Source organism: Syngnathus typhle, linkage group LG18 (genome assembly GCF_033458585.1).
Source record: "Syngnathus typhle isolate RoL2023-S1 ecotype Sweden linkage group LG18, RoL_Styp_1.0, whole genome shotgun sequence".
NCBI lineage: Eukaryota > Metazoa > Chordata > Actinopteri > Syngnathiformes > Syngnathidae > Syngnathus > Syngnathus typhle.
The window spans coordinates 1,383,002-1,396,924 of record NC_083755.1 but is presented as its reverse complement, the minus strand read 5'-3'; the positions used below and the strand labels follow the sequence as shown (position 1 = coordinate 1,396,924).

Below are 13,923 nucleotides of genomic sequence, written 5' to 3'. Positions count from 1 at the left end.
GAATGAATAATTGAGACAAATTTCAGTTCTGAAGGCTCCTTTTGTCCCAAGCAAAGTGACAGATGGTGGGGAGGGGGGATAAAAATTGTGAGCTCACATAATTATATTGTTGCGTTTTGGTGAAGTGATTGAGTTTTCCGTCTGTACGACTGGTCTTTGAATGCACCCCGCTTCAATGGCAGAACGCGGATGGCATCAAATGAGAATAATTCTTTATAAAAATTAAAATTGACTGACACAAACGTGAGTTCTTCATGTTTTTATTGAAAACAACATAGCGCTGACGCCGTACGACATGGGTTTTTCGCTTTCCACATAAGGGGTCGTCACTAATTATTTGTGTTTAGATAAATGTCTGAGCCAATTAATGATTAAAACTTGAAAGTATCTGTTTATTGTATTCGTTTATGTGTTTAATAAAGACAAAGCCATCACAAAACAGTTGTAATTATTTAGATTTTGATCTAAATTAGCCTTGAATAAAGACTAAGCAGTCACATGAATTAACAGAAAAAATGGACAGCCGGACTCGGACTCATGGCCAAGAGGCCGGACTCGGACTCGGTGCAAAAAAACGACCGAGTCCACAGCCCTGATATGTGGCCAGCCGAGTGTGGCACCTTGTTTTCGGATCGGCGCTGAAGGGAGTACGCCATACGTGATGTCAGGGGAAATGTAAGTCAAATGAAACCTTACTGATTTCAATGTAATGCACAACACCTTATGAACAATTAAATTTACAAAATGCCTCCCGAAATGCATTGGTGACGGATGAAAGAAAACAGACAGGCATGACGAGCGCTACTTTGGCTTGCGATTATCAATTTCAATGTTTCATGACTGGCAGAGGCTGAAATGAAATATTGTGGTGGACCTCACCCAGAAGGCCTACAGTTAAGAGTGGGGTGATATGTTTGTCCTTTGTGATGCCATGATGTCTTGTTGCTTTAAAGAGATAACTAGCCACAGGTGTTGGCAGACATCCATCCCTCCTCTTCCGCCTATCTGGGGTCGGGTCGCGGCGGCAGCAGCTTTAGGAGGGACTCCCAGACTTCCCTCTCACCAACCACTTTGTCCAGCTCCTCCCGGGGGATCCTAAGCGTTCCCAGGCCAGCTGAGAGACATAGTCTCTCCAGCGTGTCTTGGGTCGTCCACGGGATCTCCTGCGGGTGGGACATGCCAGGAAAACCTCCCCAGGAGGCGTCCAGGAGGCATCCTGAGGAGATGCCCGAGCCACCCCATCTGGCTCCTCTCAACATGGAAGAGCAGCGGGTCTACTCCGAGTCTCTACCGGATGACCGAGCTTCTCATCCTTTCTCTAAGAGAGAGCCCAGACACCCTACGGAGGAAACTCATTTCGGCCATCTGTAAGAATCTTGTTCTTTAGGTCACGACCCATGGCTTGTGACCATAGGAGGGCGTAGATCGACCGGTAAATTGAGAGCTTTGTCTTTTGGCTCAGCTCTCTCTTCAACACAATGGACCAGCACGCCACCTCTTTGTCCATATATAAGGCGCACCGGACTATAAGGCGCAAAATATAGAAGCTTTACTGCAACAAACTGACGTTGACTAGGGTTGCGGTATGCACCCACTAGCCAATAACCAACGAGCCCTCTGTAAACAATCGCGTTTCTCAAATGATCTCCTATAAAATGATCGGAACTGACTAAAGTTCGATCTAACACATTGGTACTGCTTACCTATGTTTCCCTTCCATATCAATCCGTAGATTTACTCGAAACATTAACAGAGCAGCCTATTTTGACATGAAATAGCTTCTAAAGCAGCTATCATTATAGCATTAGCCATCTGCAAAATCCCATGAGCCTCAGCTCGCAATCTCCCATGAGCCTCAGCAAAGTGTAAACAATCGCGTTTCTCAAACGATCTCCTATAAAATGATCAGAACTGGCTAAAGTTCGATCTAACGCATTGGTACTACTGTGTACAACCAGTATGGATCAACAAATTCATCAATTGATCCATATATAAGGCGTACCGGACTATAAGGGGCACTGTCGACTTTTGATAAAAAATTTGGTTTTTAGGTGCGCCTTATAGGGCGGAAAATACGGTACTTGAAAATGTTATCTGCTTTAGGGGTCAACATTTGAGATGTAGTCAATAGAGTTACCGTTTTTTTCCGTGTATAATGCGCAAAATTTAACTAATTTATTGTCCTAAAATCAGGGGTGCGCATTATACATGGGTACAATTTTTTTTAATTTATTCTTTTTTTTTTTTTTTTTTTTTTTTTCAAGATAATCATGGTACAACAAAACCAACAACAGGACTGACCGACAAAGTCGTGGAACAAAAAGACAGGGTGACATTACCAAAGACAGGAACAGAAACCAAACAGACATCATGACAGTAACACATGCAATGATCCGACGGTGAGCGAGGGGCAGACAGGACTTAAATACAAAAGACGTTACATTGATTGAGGTGACACAGGAAGGGAGGGGCGAAGCGAACAGAAACTATGGCAACCTAGACACATAGCAAAACTGGGGACGAGACATGACAAATCTCCCTCGAAATAAAACTTGAAATCACCTTTCTACTTGTTTGTTGTCAATCGCGCATCGCATTCAGCCATCCTGCCCAACACACTTAGTCAGTAAAATTCATAATTGATGACACATCGTTTGATGCGATGGTGCAATCCTTGATGGTGTGTTATTGTCAAATATTGTTTGTTTTTTAATCTCCATCGCGGACCGGACGTCATACAGAGGCAGTATCACTGCGCATGCGCACTATGGATCCGATGCGCAGAACGGATGCGCAAGACACGTCAGCTATATAAAGAGCGAGAGTTGTTTTCTTCCTATTAGTTTCAATTCACAGTTTAATTAGCAGTTTCAATCAGCAAATAACAAAATGCGTATTACAGGTAATATTTTATTTCACAACACTTTGCCTTGTTCCTTTCGTCTCTGCTGTTCACTTCAAACACGCTCCATAAGAACGCAATGCTCTCGTATCAGACGCTTGCTCGATCACCTGCTCGTTTGCTGTCACAATGTACCCTACACAAATCCGAAACATTTGTTGCGGCTCCGAGTCACGACGAGGGGCAAGTTTTGGTTTCCAAGGGTGTTTTTATTCCTCTTCAACTTCTCTCCCATACAGAGCCGCCTTTTTCACATGTCCGCACGCCTTTTTCACATGTCCGCACTGATCGCGGCGGTGCCTTTACGGGCAGTCGGAGAAATCAACGCCAACAAAAAAAATACATCCAGCCTAGTTAAGACCATACCAAAGACTATAATAATGGGACCCATTGCCTCCCTGCGTGTGTGACGATCATTGGAACTTAAAACAAACAAACAAACAAAAAAAAAACATTTGGGTGCGTATTATACATGGGTACAGGCTTTTTTTCAGTATCACCATGCCATTTGTAGGGTGCGTATTATACATGTGGGCGGATTATACACGGAAAAAAACGGTAAGTTCAAAACATTTAGCTCTTCACTCAAACTAACAAAATAGTGTTTGAAGAAACTTATTGTACATTTAGTTTTGTTTCAACACAGTGTTATATTCTAACAAATAACACACGAGCATATTGGTAACAAGTTAACATGCCTGAAAGGGATTGTGTGACAGACAAGACAGGACAGCCAAATGCCGCACGAGGAAGACTTTATTGATTTGAGGGATAGGGGACTTGGAACGCTGGAGTGCTGGCTGGACAGGGGTGCTGGACTGGCATGCGGTTCAGTACCCTGTATCACAGATGTCAGCATTTGGTTGACATGCCGGTACGTCAAATTAATTTCCAGTAAGGGTTGGACTTCGCCAAGGCGGCCCTTTGTCGCCGATTCTGTTCATAATAACTTTTGTGGACAGTATTTCTAGGCTCAGCCGAGGCATTAAGGATGTCCGATTTGGTGACATAATTATCACATCTCTGCTTTTTGCTGATAATGTGGTGCTGTTGGCTTCTTCAAGCCGTGATCTCCAACTCTCTCTGAAGCGGTTCACAGCCAAGTGTGAAACGGTTGGGATAAAATTTAGCAACTCTAAATCTGAGACCATTGTCCTCTGGCAAGGATGGCATTCCCTCTGCGGGTCGAGTATGAGATCCTACCCCAGATGGAGGAGTCCAAGTAGCTTGTACAATGGAGCGGGAGATTAACAGGTTGATCGGCGTCTACTGTGATGCGGACTGTATTTGTCTATTGTGGTGAAGATGAAGCCAAGCCGAAAGGTAAAGCTCTTGATCTACCAGTCGATCTATGTTCCAATCCTCACCTGTGGTCACGGGCTGTAACTTTTAATAATAATAATTAATAATTCATTAAATTTGTATAGAGCTTTTTAAAAACCCATAGACTCTTACAGCGAACAAGGCAAAGACATACAGGAGGGGGACAGGGAAGAGACAATGGGATAAAGTTAAGAAGAGTTAAGTTTTGACCGAAAGAACATGATCCCAGATACAAGCGGCTGAAATTGGTTCCCTCCGCAAGGTGTGCGGGCTCTCCCTTAGAAATAGGTGAGAAGCTTGGTCACCTGCGAGAGACTCCAAGTCGAGCTGCTGCTTCTCTCCGCTGAGAGCAATCATGTGAGGTGGCTCAGGCATCTGATTAGGAGGCCTCCTTGGACATCTCTTTGGTGAGGTGTTTTGGCTATGTCCCACCAGAAGGACAACCCGGGGACAACATGCTTCCCTGCTGAAGCTGCTGCTTCCATGACCTTAGTCCTTATAAGCGGTAGTGAATGGATAGACAGACGCACGTACGGACTTTGAGGCAAGGTTGAAGCACATGAACATATGTGTAAGCAAGACATTGTACTTTGTGTCAGGCTGTGTTTTTGTTTATGTGCTCTATATTTGGCATTACCTCATCTGATAATGTATCTCAACTGTCTTTTTTTCCATACAGTGTATTCAGTGGGCGTGATTGCAACTGCCATCGTCCTGATCTTGCTGCTGATCTTCATAGCAGTTGTGACAATAGTTTGCTGCAGGGGCAAGAAGAGCGCCCTCAAAACTGAAAAAGAAGGAATTCCACTCCGGAGTATATAGAGCAGGGGTGTCAAACTCTGGTCTGTACTGTAATTATATTTGGCACACAAAGACAAATTGTGCAGTGACTTTGTGTCAAAATAAGAATTACAAATTGTCTTCACTTTTATAAAATAGAGCTGTTGCTAGAGAATTTTTATCATTCTTTTTTTTTATTTGAACAGTTTTTATCGTAGTCTCTGATTTCAAAACTACCGTATTTTCCGGACTCTAAATCGCTCCAGAGTATGAGTCGCACCAGCCATAAAATGCGTAATATAGAAGAAAAACTAAAGTATAAGTCACATTTTGGGGGATATTTAAAAATCCAACACCAAAAACAAACCTGTCGTCTTGAAAGGGAATTTAAAATAAAAATAGAATAGGCAACAACAGGTTGAACGCACGGCATGCTAACGTTAAATAAACTATAAAATAGAACTGTTGCTAGAGAATTTTTATCATTCATTTTTATTTGAACAGTTTTTACCACCGTATTTTCCAGACTCTAAATCGCTCTGGAGTATAAGTCTCACCAGCCATAAAATGGGTAATAAAGAAGAAAGACTTATATAAATATATAAGACACACCAAAGTATAAGTGACATTTTTGAGGGATATTTATTTTATAAAATCCAACACCAAGAACAAACCTGTCATGTTGAAAGGGAATTTAAAATAAAAATAGAATAGGCAACAACAGGTTGAAGGTACGGCATGCTAACGTTAAATAAACAATAGAGCTGTTGCTAGAGAATTTTTATCATTCTTTTTTTATTTGAACAGTTTTTACTAGTCTCTGATTTCAAAACTACCGTATTTTCCGGACTCTAAATCGCTCCGGAGTATAAGTCGCACCACCCATAAAATGCGTAATAAAGAAGAAAGACTTATATAAATATATAAGACACACCAATGTATAAGTGACATTTTTGGGGGATATTTATTTTATAAAATCCAACACCAAGAACAAACCTGTCGTCTTGAAAGGGAATTTAAAATAAAAATAGAATAGGCAACAACAGGTTGAAGGTACGGGTGAGAACGTGCCTGTCGTAACATATTAAGTTGTTCCAATAACTATCGCATAAATAACATGCTAACAAGTTTGTCGAACCATCTGCGTCACTCCAAATCATTAAATCCAACAAAATCTTCATCCTCTGTGTTACTTATAAACAACTCCACTAACCCCGCAAATAGAAGATGCATCTTACGTGGCTTACGTCAGACTCATCATCAGTTGTAGTTCCAATTCTTCCACCGGCCTAGAGCGCCCTCATGCGGTTTAGTGGGAAAACAACATTTTAAATTATATGTTTTAATAATTTCATACATAAGTCGCTCCTGCGTATAAGTCGCACCCCCGGACAAACAGAAAATAACTGCGATTTATAGTCCAGAAAAAGTTAGTTATCAGTTTGTTGTGTATTCTATGCTGTATATAATATAAGACGTTCATAAATTTATTTGGGTTAGCAGTCATAATGGACCTCAGAAGGAAATTATGACTACGATGCGGCGCACAACAAAAATTAGTTTGACACCTCTGAGAGGGTTCTCGTCGCAGTCACACATCACTTTTATGGTACGCAGTAGCTACGGATATAGTTCAATGGATGGACATGAAACTAGTTCCAAGATTTCTATTTAAACGTGAGAATCAATATTTTGGTTTCTATGAAACTGCTTCTAAGATTTTGGGATGCTTTGTGGACTTTTTCACCAAATAACCTAAAAACTAGTCTATCACTGAAAAGTCTTGCCACGCTATTCTTTGCTGCACAAGTCATTGCCACAATTATTTGCCATCCAATTTATTCAACCATGGCCCAAGTTTTCTTTTGTTAGTGTATTTAATATCCTCCTCCTCGTCTCTCAGAGAGGACCCAATGGCAACACAACCTCTGAGCTCATTAATGCTACATGGGATCGGTACTTGGACTTATACCAGGGGTGGGCAATTCCGGTCCTCGAGGGCCGGTGTCCTGCATGTTTTCTATGTCACCCTGTTGCGACACACCTGATTCAAATAGTCAGATTATTAGCAAGGTCTGCAGAAGCTGGATAACAATCCTGATCATTTTAATCAGGTGTGTTGCAGCAGGGAGACCTATGAAACATGCGGGACACCGGCCCTCGAGGACCGGAATTGCCCACCCCGAACCTATACTATAAACAGATTATTTTGTTCAGACAAATAAAAGTTTTAGTTGTTACCTGCTAAAAGTGTCCACCGGCTCTGAGGAAGACTGGAGTTACAGTCAAAACTGTCAGCAGGTAACAACTAAAACTTTTATTTGTCTGAGCAAAATAATCTGTTTATAATCATTACATAGACATAATGAATGTCATTGAAATAATCGGACATATACTGTTTAGTATTTACATGATTGCGCTTGGGGGCATTATACATGAATATAACATTGTTTATTGTTATGCAGATGACACCCAATTATATATGATGTTAGAAATGCCTCGTTCTGTTTTTCCAATGCGATAGGCTCGTTCCACATCAATCTAGATTTGTATTTGCAATTGTAGTCGGAGAATGGGAGCAGCTAACGCTAGCATTATTGACCTGCCCAAGCCCCGCGAGCAATAAGAGCAGCAATCCTAGCGGCGGGTGCCCTCCAAAGACCCTATGACCATCAAAAGAGGCAGGCCAATGTACAGAACCCAGCGAAATCATGACCCCAAAACAAAAATCCAAGATGAGGACAATTACATGACAGTTTCACAGGTAAACAATCTATTACAGTAACAGAAAAATCTATTCTTTGCTTTTAATAAACTAACAAGAATTCTTAAAGGGTTATGTCAATATGATATTGGACTCAAACAACACAAGATTTGACAATTCCGAAGGAACTGCAAGAAATTAAGACTTGCTTGCAGTTCACTGAAAAGGAAATTGATGACATCAAAACACATCTAGGTAATAAAAATAAAAATATACAAATAGACATTTACAAAATATGTGACAGTGCATTTAACTATCAGACAAACTGGACTATTTAGAGGAACAATAAAAAAATAAATAACCTTGTTATAGATAGATTGGAAGAGACACCTGAAGAAACTTTGACTGGTACTAAGAAGAAACGTTAAAAATAATTCAAAGAAAAATTACAAATACCAATCTAGATTAATGTGGAACGAGCCTATTGCATTGGAAAAACAGAACGAGGCAAGGGCAGACCCAGACCAATTATTGTCAAAATTGAAAAATATAGACAAAACCATGATTCTACAGGAAGCGAAATACCTCAAAGGATCAAAGATATATATATATAAATGAGGACTTTACTAAAACTGTACAATAAAAAAGAAAATAATTGATACCTTAATTGAAAGCAGCACATAATAGAAGAGAAATTGCCTATCTGCGATATGATAAATTCATTGTTCACCGCCGGACAAGTACACCAAAACATGTCGAGCAAAAACAAGCTAGCCATCATATTCTTTTGTTCAGACAAGTTGCAAGGTCTTACTTTGGTAGCTTTTTCTGACAGTTTCGGCAGTAACTTCCGCCTTCATCGGAATGTCACATGATGTTGTATGTAACACGTCTTTTCAGCTGTTGTTACTACGAGGGCGTGACCCACCTGTCAAATCTGACAGGAGGTTCACGCCTGCTGCCCTCTCGCCGCTCCAAAATGCTGGTTCAGGTGTGTGAGAGCATGCTTTTTCTCGCAAATATATTGTTATAATCATTTGTTTCAGATGTACTGTAATTATATATTCTGTATAAAAATTAAATTTGGTGTTCAAAAAGTAATTTTTCAAACTTGAGTCAAAAAGTATTTTTTCAAACTTGAGTCTTGAAAAAGAGGGGGTCGTCTTATAATAGTGGTCGTCTTATATTCGTGCCAATATGGTATAAATTTTCAATTATAAATTTTAATAGCAGAAGTCTCTCTAAGAACTTTACAAAATTGAATGAATATTTAGGTAAAATAAATAAATTCCATATAATTGATAGAACTTTATTCATCCCACAGCGGGGAAATTCACTTGTCACAGCAGCGCATATGAGTGCAAGAATAATACGAGTGCAAGAATAAAACAAGTGCCAGAATTACAAAAAAGGGTAAATAACAGACAAGGACAAACACAAGTGCTGCTAGTAGAGACGAAACACATTCATTTTATCAGGTGGCATATGTTAGGGTTTGCAGAATATCTTAATCCTATGATTATGTTGGAATGTAACCTGTAATAATTTAACTAACTTGTCCTGTGTAGACAAAAGTAGTTGACCAAAGTGCTAAGATCTTTTCAACTGATTGACTAGACGCAGAGGAAGCAATCAAAGTTGCTTTGTTTACAGAAAGTCGTAAAAGGCCCCCTGCTATGCACCCTATCCTGTGTGTTCCCACACCCTCACTTTCAACCCTACTCTGTTTCTCTCAATAAATGTGCACCTGAAAAGGCCTGAGTCAGAATTCCATTCGGCCATCGCTGTAAGCACAGCTATGAATGGACTCTCCGCCTGCAGGTGTTTAAAATGACTTGCTTGACTCTTGTGTGGTTCTTGCAAAATAAGTTAGAGTGAGCACCACCCTAACAGCATGCATGTTGTCAAGTCTAACAGCAAATGGAATGAAGGACCTGCGGAACCGTTCCTTCCTACACTGAGGGTGTAAACGTCTGCCGCTAAAGGAGCTGCTCAGGGACCGCACAATCTCATGGAGGGGGTGAGAGGTGTTGTCCATGATGGATTTAAGGTTAATCAACGTCTTCCTCTCACCCACAACCTCAACCGAGTCCAGGGGACAGCCCAGGACAGAGCTCGCTCGTCTGACCATCTTATTCAGTCTCCCCCTGTCCTGGTCAGTACTGCCCCCACCCCAGCAGACCAGACCGTAGAGGATGGCTGAGGCAACCACAGAGTCATGGAAGGTCCGGAGGAGAGCCCTACACACACCGAAGGACCTCAGTCTCTTCAGCAGGTGGAGGAGACTCTGGCCCTTTTTGCACAGGGCGTGGGTGTGATTAGTCCAGTCCAGTTTGTGTTAAGGCGAACACCCAGGAATTTGTAGTTCTCCACTACCTCAATGTCCGATCCATGGATATTCACCGGAGGGAAGATGGGTGCTGTCCTCCCGAAGCTCACAATCAACTTCTTCGTCTTGCTGGTGTTCAGCTGAAGCTGGTTGAGCTCACACCAGCTGACAAAGTCCTTGATGACCGTCCTATATTCCAGGTCGTTCCCCTCCGAGATATATCTAACAATGGCTATGTCGTCGGAGAACTTCTGGATGTGGCAGTGAGCAGTGTCTTGGGTAAAGTCTCAAGTGAACAGGGTGAAAAGGAAAGAGCACCGTACCCTGAGGGACACCTGTGCTGCAGCGCACCACGTCGGACTCACAGCGATGTAACCTCACATACTGCGGCCAGTCGGTGAGGAAGTCCGTTGTCCATGCAGCCAGGCACTGGTCCACACCCGCCTTCTCCATCTTCACCCTTAGTAGTGACTGCTGGATGGTGTTAAAAGCGCTGGAGAAATCGAAGAACATGATTGTTAGGGTGGTGCTCACTCTAACTTATTTTGCAAGAACCACATGGGAGACAGTTAAGTCTTTTTGGGCACCTGCAGGCGGAGAGTCCATTCGTCACTGTGCGTACAGCAATGATCGAATGACGTCTGACTCTCGCTTCCCACAAGAGCATCTTTATTAAGAGAAAAATGGTGGGGGTGACAGTAGACTGAATAGACAAGTTAAAAAAGCCTTTGACCTCTAGATTAGCAGAGCAGGGGATGTTTTACGACATTGTGTAGGATGGAACAAGCTAGGTTATTTATTACTGGTTACACACCAACATAAGCATAAAACTAATTGTCAGGTTTATTTCAATGACTGAATAACTATTAAGAGAAGAGCAACAGCAAACAAACCACAAGTGAGACATAATATTAAGTCTTTTCTCGCGAGGAGAACAATAGAGAGAGGAAACTCGGTTACAATCTCCATCAATTCTGAGTTCTCCCTCCACGTGCTCCTCTATTTAATGTTTTGGTTGCCCTGGTTACAGAGGCGTTGCTACACTAAAGGGAGGGAAGATTGTGTCTGTAGCAACGCTGATTATCAAAAGAATGTAGTGTGGTGTGAATTAGCACTTCATTGTCGGCTCGTGACCCCCGCAGAGTTTGTCCATCTGTTCTTCTCCAGTTGTTGGCCGAGTCGTCCGCGAATGAGATCAGATAACTTCTATTGCCGCTTTCCTGTGGAACAATGCAACTAGACTTTTGCTAGACTTTATCTACTTAGTAAATTAACACGCAATAACAAGAGTGACTTGTCCTAAACACTTGAACAAGACTTGAGTAAATATGGGATAACTTGTACGCAACCACTTCAAACTGTGTTTAACACTTAATAAAGAAAAACAGTTCTGATCAACAACAATCTATGAACCAAACCTACAGTTAACTAAAAGGAATGGAGTTTCTTTCAACCAAATAAGAACATTTCGCCTATGCAAATAAGCTCTGCTCATTGTTAGTGAAGGCCTCTTACAGGAACAAAAACACACAGATAACATAAGGACAGGAAGGACACTAAACAACATTAACTCATATTCCAAACATAGCATCATCTCTGTTTTGACCTCAGTATTATTGGTGTTATGCTCACTTACCAATATTGCTGGACTATCTTGAATTTTTAATTCTCCGCCACTACAACGGAGGCCATTTCTCAGCTGTTCACTTTTCCCATGCTCCTGTTAGGCTTCGTTATTCGAATCTAGGATGTGATTTTCATTTGAATTTCTTACTTTTGGACCTCTAAATTGCTCCTATCGCTAATTTATTTGTACCGAGCATACTTTTACAACGGTATTAAAAGAACCAACAGATTACTACCAAATCCAGTACCTCCTCGTTGGCATCTCCTCCTCTATTTTGGACTTACTGCTTTTGACCTGTGAGTCTTGTCACAGTTGGCGCTGGTCACCCTTGTCGGGCCAGTTTAATTTACGAGCAGGCTCTCCGTGCATACAATTCAGTCCTATGTCTAAATCCAGAAAATTCTTTCAATTCCAGCTGCCGCTATGGCCCTCACCCGATACCTCTCTTGCTCTCATAAATTAGTGTTGACCGGCCTAGTTTTCTTTAGACACCCAAATCACCTATATTTGTGTTAATATATAACATATATATAATATATAGTAAACGGTTAACCCTCGCATGCTCCTACTCCACCTGTTAGACGGCTGTTAAACATTAATACTAAGTTCAGTCTGTGTCTCTTTGTCCTCCTGGAGAATACGGATGTATCCGCCGTCTCAGTTTTTTTATGTAAACAGAAAATCAGAAGTAGTGGAGAGGCCCAAAGAAACAGAGGAGTATCAATAATTTGTTTTCAATTTTGTCATCCTTTCAGCAATTTAAATTAACAAGTTGGGCTTTTCTTCAGATCCAATTTCCCATTACTCTCAGAATGCTAAAAGGGAGCGCCATCTGGCCCTAGTAGGGTCCCTCATTGCTTGTTTTTGTCTCAGCCAATCTTTCTTTAGATCGTATTGATTAACACACGCATGCTCCTGTGCTGTGGAACATTAATTCTCCTGGGTTGCAGTTACACCGGTGTACCCCCACTGTGGGTCATGCATTCCTTTGCCCCTTCAGCATTCCGTCTTCCATCATTTTGTCATAGTTCCTCTTGCTACCTAGCAGCGTAGGCCCCTAAAATGGGCACAACTCCGACCCCGTGCGCAGTCCCAACGTCACCCGAGCGGGGAGGGTCCAGCCTTGAAACAGCGTGGGCCGAGACAGGTTGGCCACCCTGCCGCCCACAGCGCCGGATCCACCTCCCCGCGTGTGCAGCGCAGGCGGGCACGCGCCCCAGAGCGCCGAGGAGCAAACCATCCTCTCCGTTCCTTTTGCTGCTTTTACAAGCACACACGCTCACACCCATGCGCACTAATGAGCACTCACACACACACCCACGTACTCACACAGGCTCACTCACACACACACACACATGGGATCCCAAACGTCTCTACACGCGCAAGCTCAAACAGACAACATTAGACTGACACAGAGTTCACAAAGATTACACGCAAACACAGAAGACAGACAACGGGATTCGAGTCCATTCCACATTTTGCTTGTTGCCAACTGCTGCTATGCAGTTTGGTCATTTTAACTGCTATCAGTGCACAGATGCACTGACAAATACGCACGTCTTACTTAACTTTTGTTTAGTTTCTAATAGCGCTGTATATCTTCCCCTTTATTCTGCCGAATTTAACTTAAGTGTGCACACAAATTACTTTTCTCACATGGTATACCAATATTAAACCCCCCAGAGGCCTCTTTTCCACGTTTTCCATTATACACAAGAGCCGCGCAGCACCTTCGTCCAATAGCGGTCTGCCGCAGGCTCAAATTTATCGAACTTTGAGACGTGACTGCTATTACAGTGCGTCTCAACAATCGGGATCGAACCGTGTCTACAACGACGTACCAGCTGCCTAGTTATTCGAGCCCGTCAGCCCAAAGAGTTTACCTAAGGGGCTCTTGCACCAGCGTTTAAATCGAGGAACCCACAAACACTTCTAATCCGATCAGTGCCCAAACGACGTGGCTCACGCGCTTTTTTCTCTTCGGCACCTTTTAGAAGGTCTGGCCGGATATCTTTCCACATATCAAAGTCAAAGTCAAAGTCAAAGTCAGCTTTATTGTCAATCTCTCCACGTCACAACACACAAAGAGACCGAAATTACGTTTTTCTCTATCCCACGGTGACGAGACACATAACACGATAGACATACAAGTACGCGACACAATATAAAAACAAGAAGGCAAAAATTCAAACAATCAATAGTAAGAGTGATGAATAAATAATAAATAAACAGATAACACAATAAATAAGAGGAGCAAA

General features: G+C 42.1%; 1 protein-coding gene across 5 annotated transcripts in view; it reads left to right on the top strand.

Annotated features, from left to right (window-relative positions):
• Positions 1–13,923, top strand: part of f3a (coagulation factor IIIa) — a 79,475-nt gene that overhangs the window by 53,347 nt on the left and 12,205 nt on the right. For 2 of the 5 annotated variants that reach the window (XM_061304790.1, XM_061304793.1), the window contains exon 7: positions 4,905–8,810. The exons of 1 other annotated variant lie outside the window; for it this stretch is intronic. In XM_061304790.1, coding sequence (XP_061160774.1) covers positions 4,905–5,047 — 143 coding nt within the window. In that variant the 3' untranslated portion in view covers positions 5,048–8,810. Of the gene's footprint in view, positions 1–510; positions 676–4,904; positions 8,811–13,923 lie in introns of those variants that run through there. 2 more of the 5 variants (XR_009718781.1, XM_061304791.1) reach the window with 2 other exon arrangements.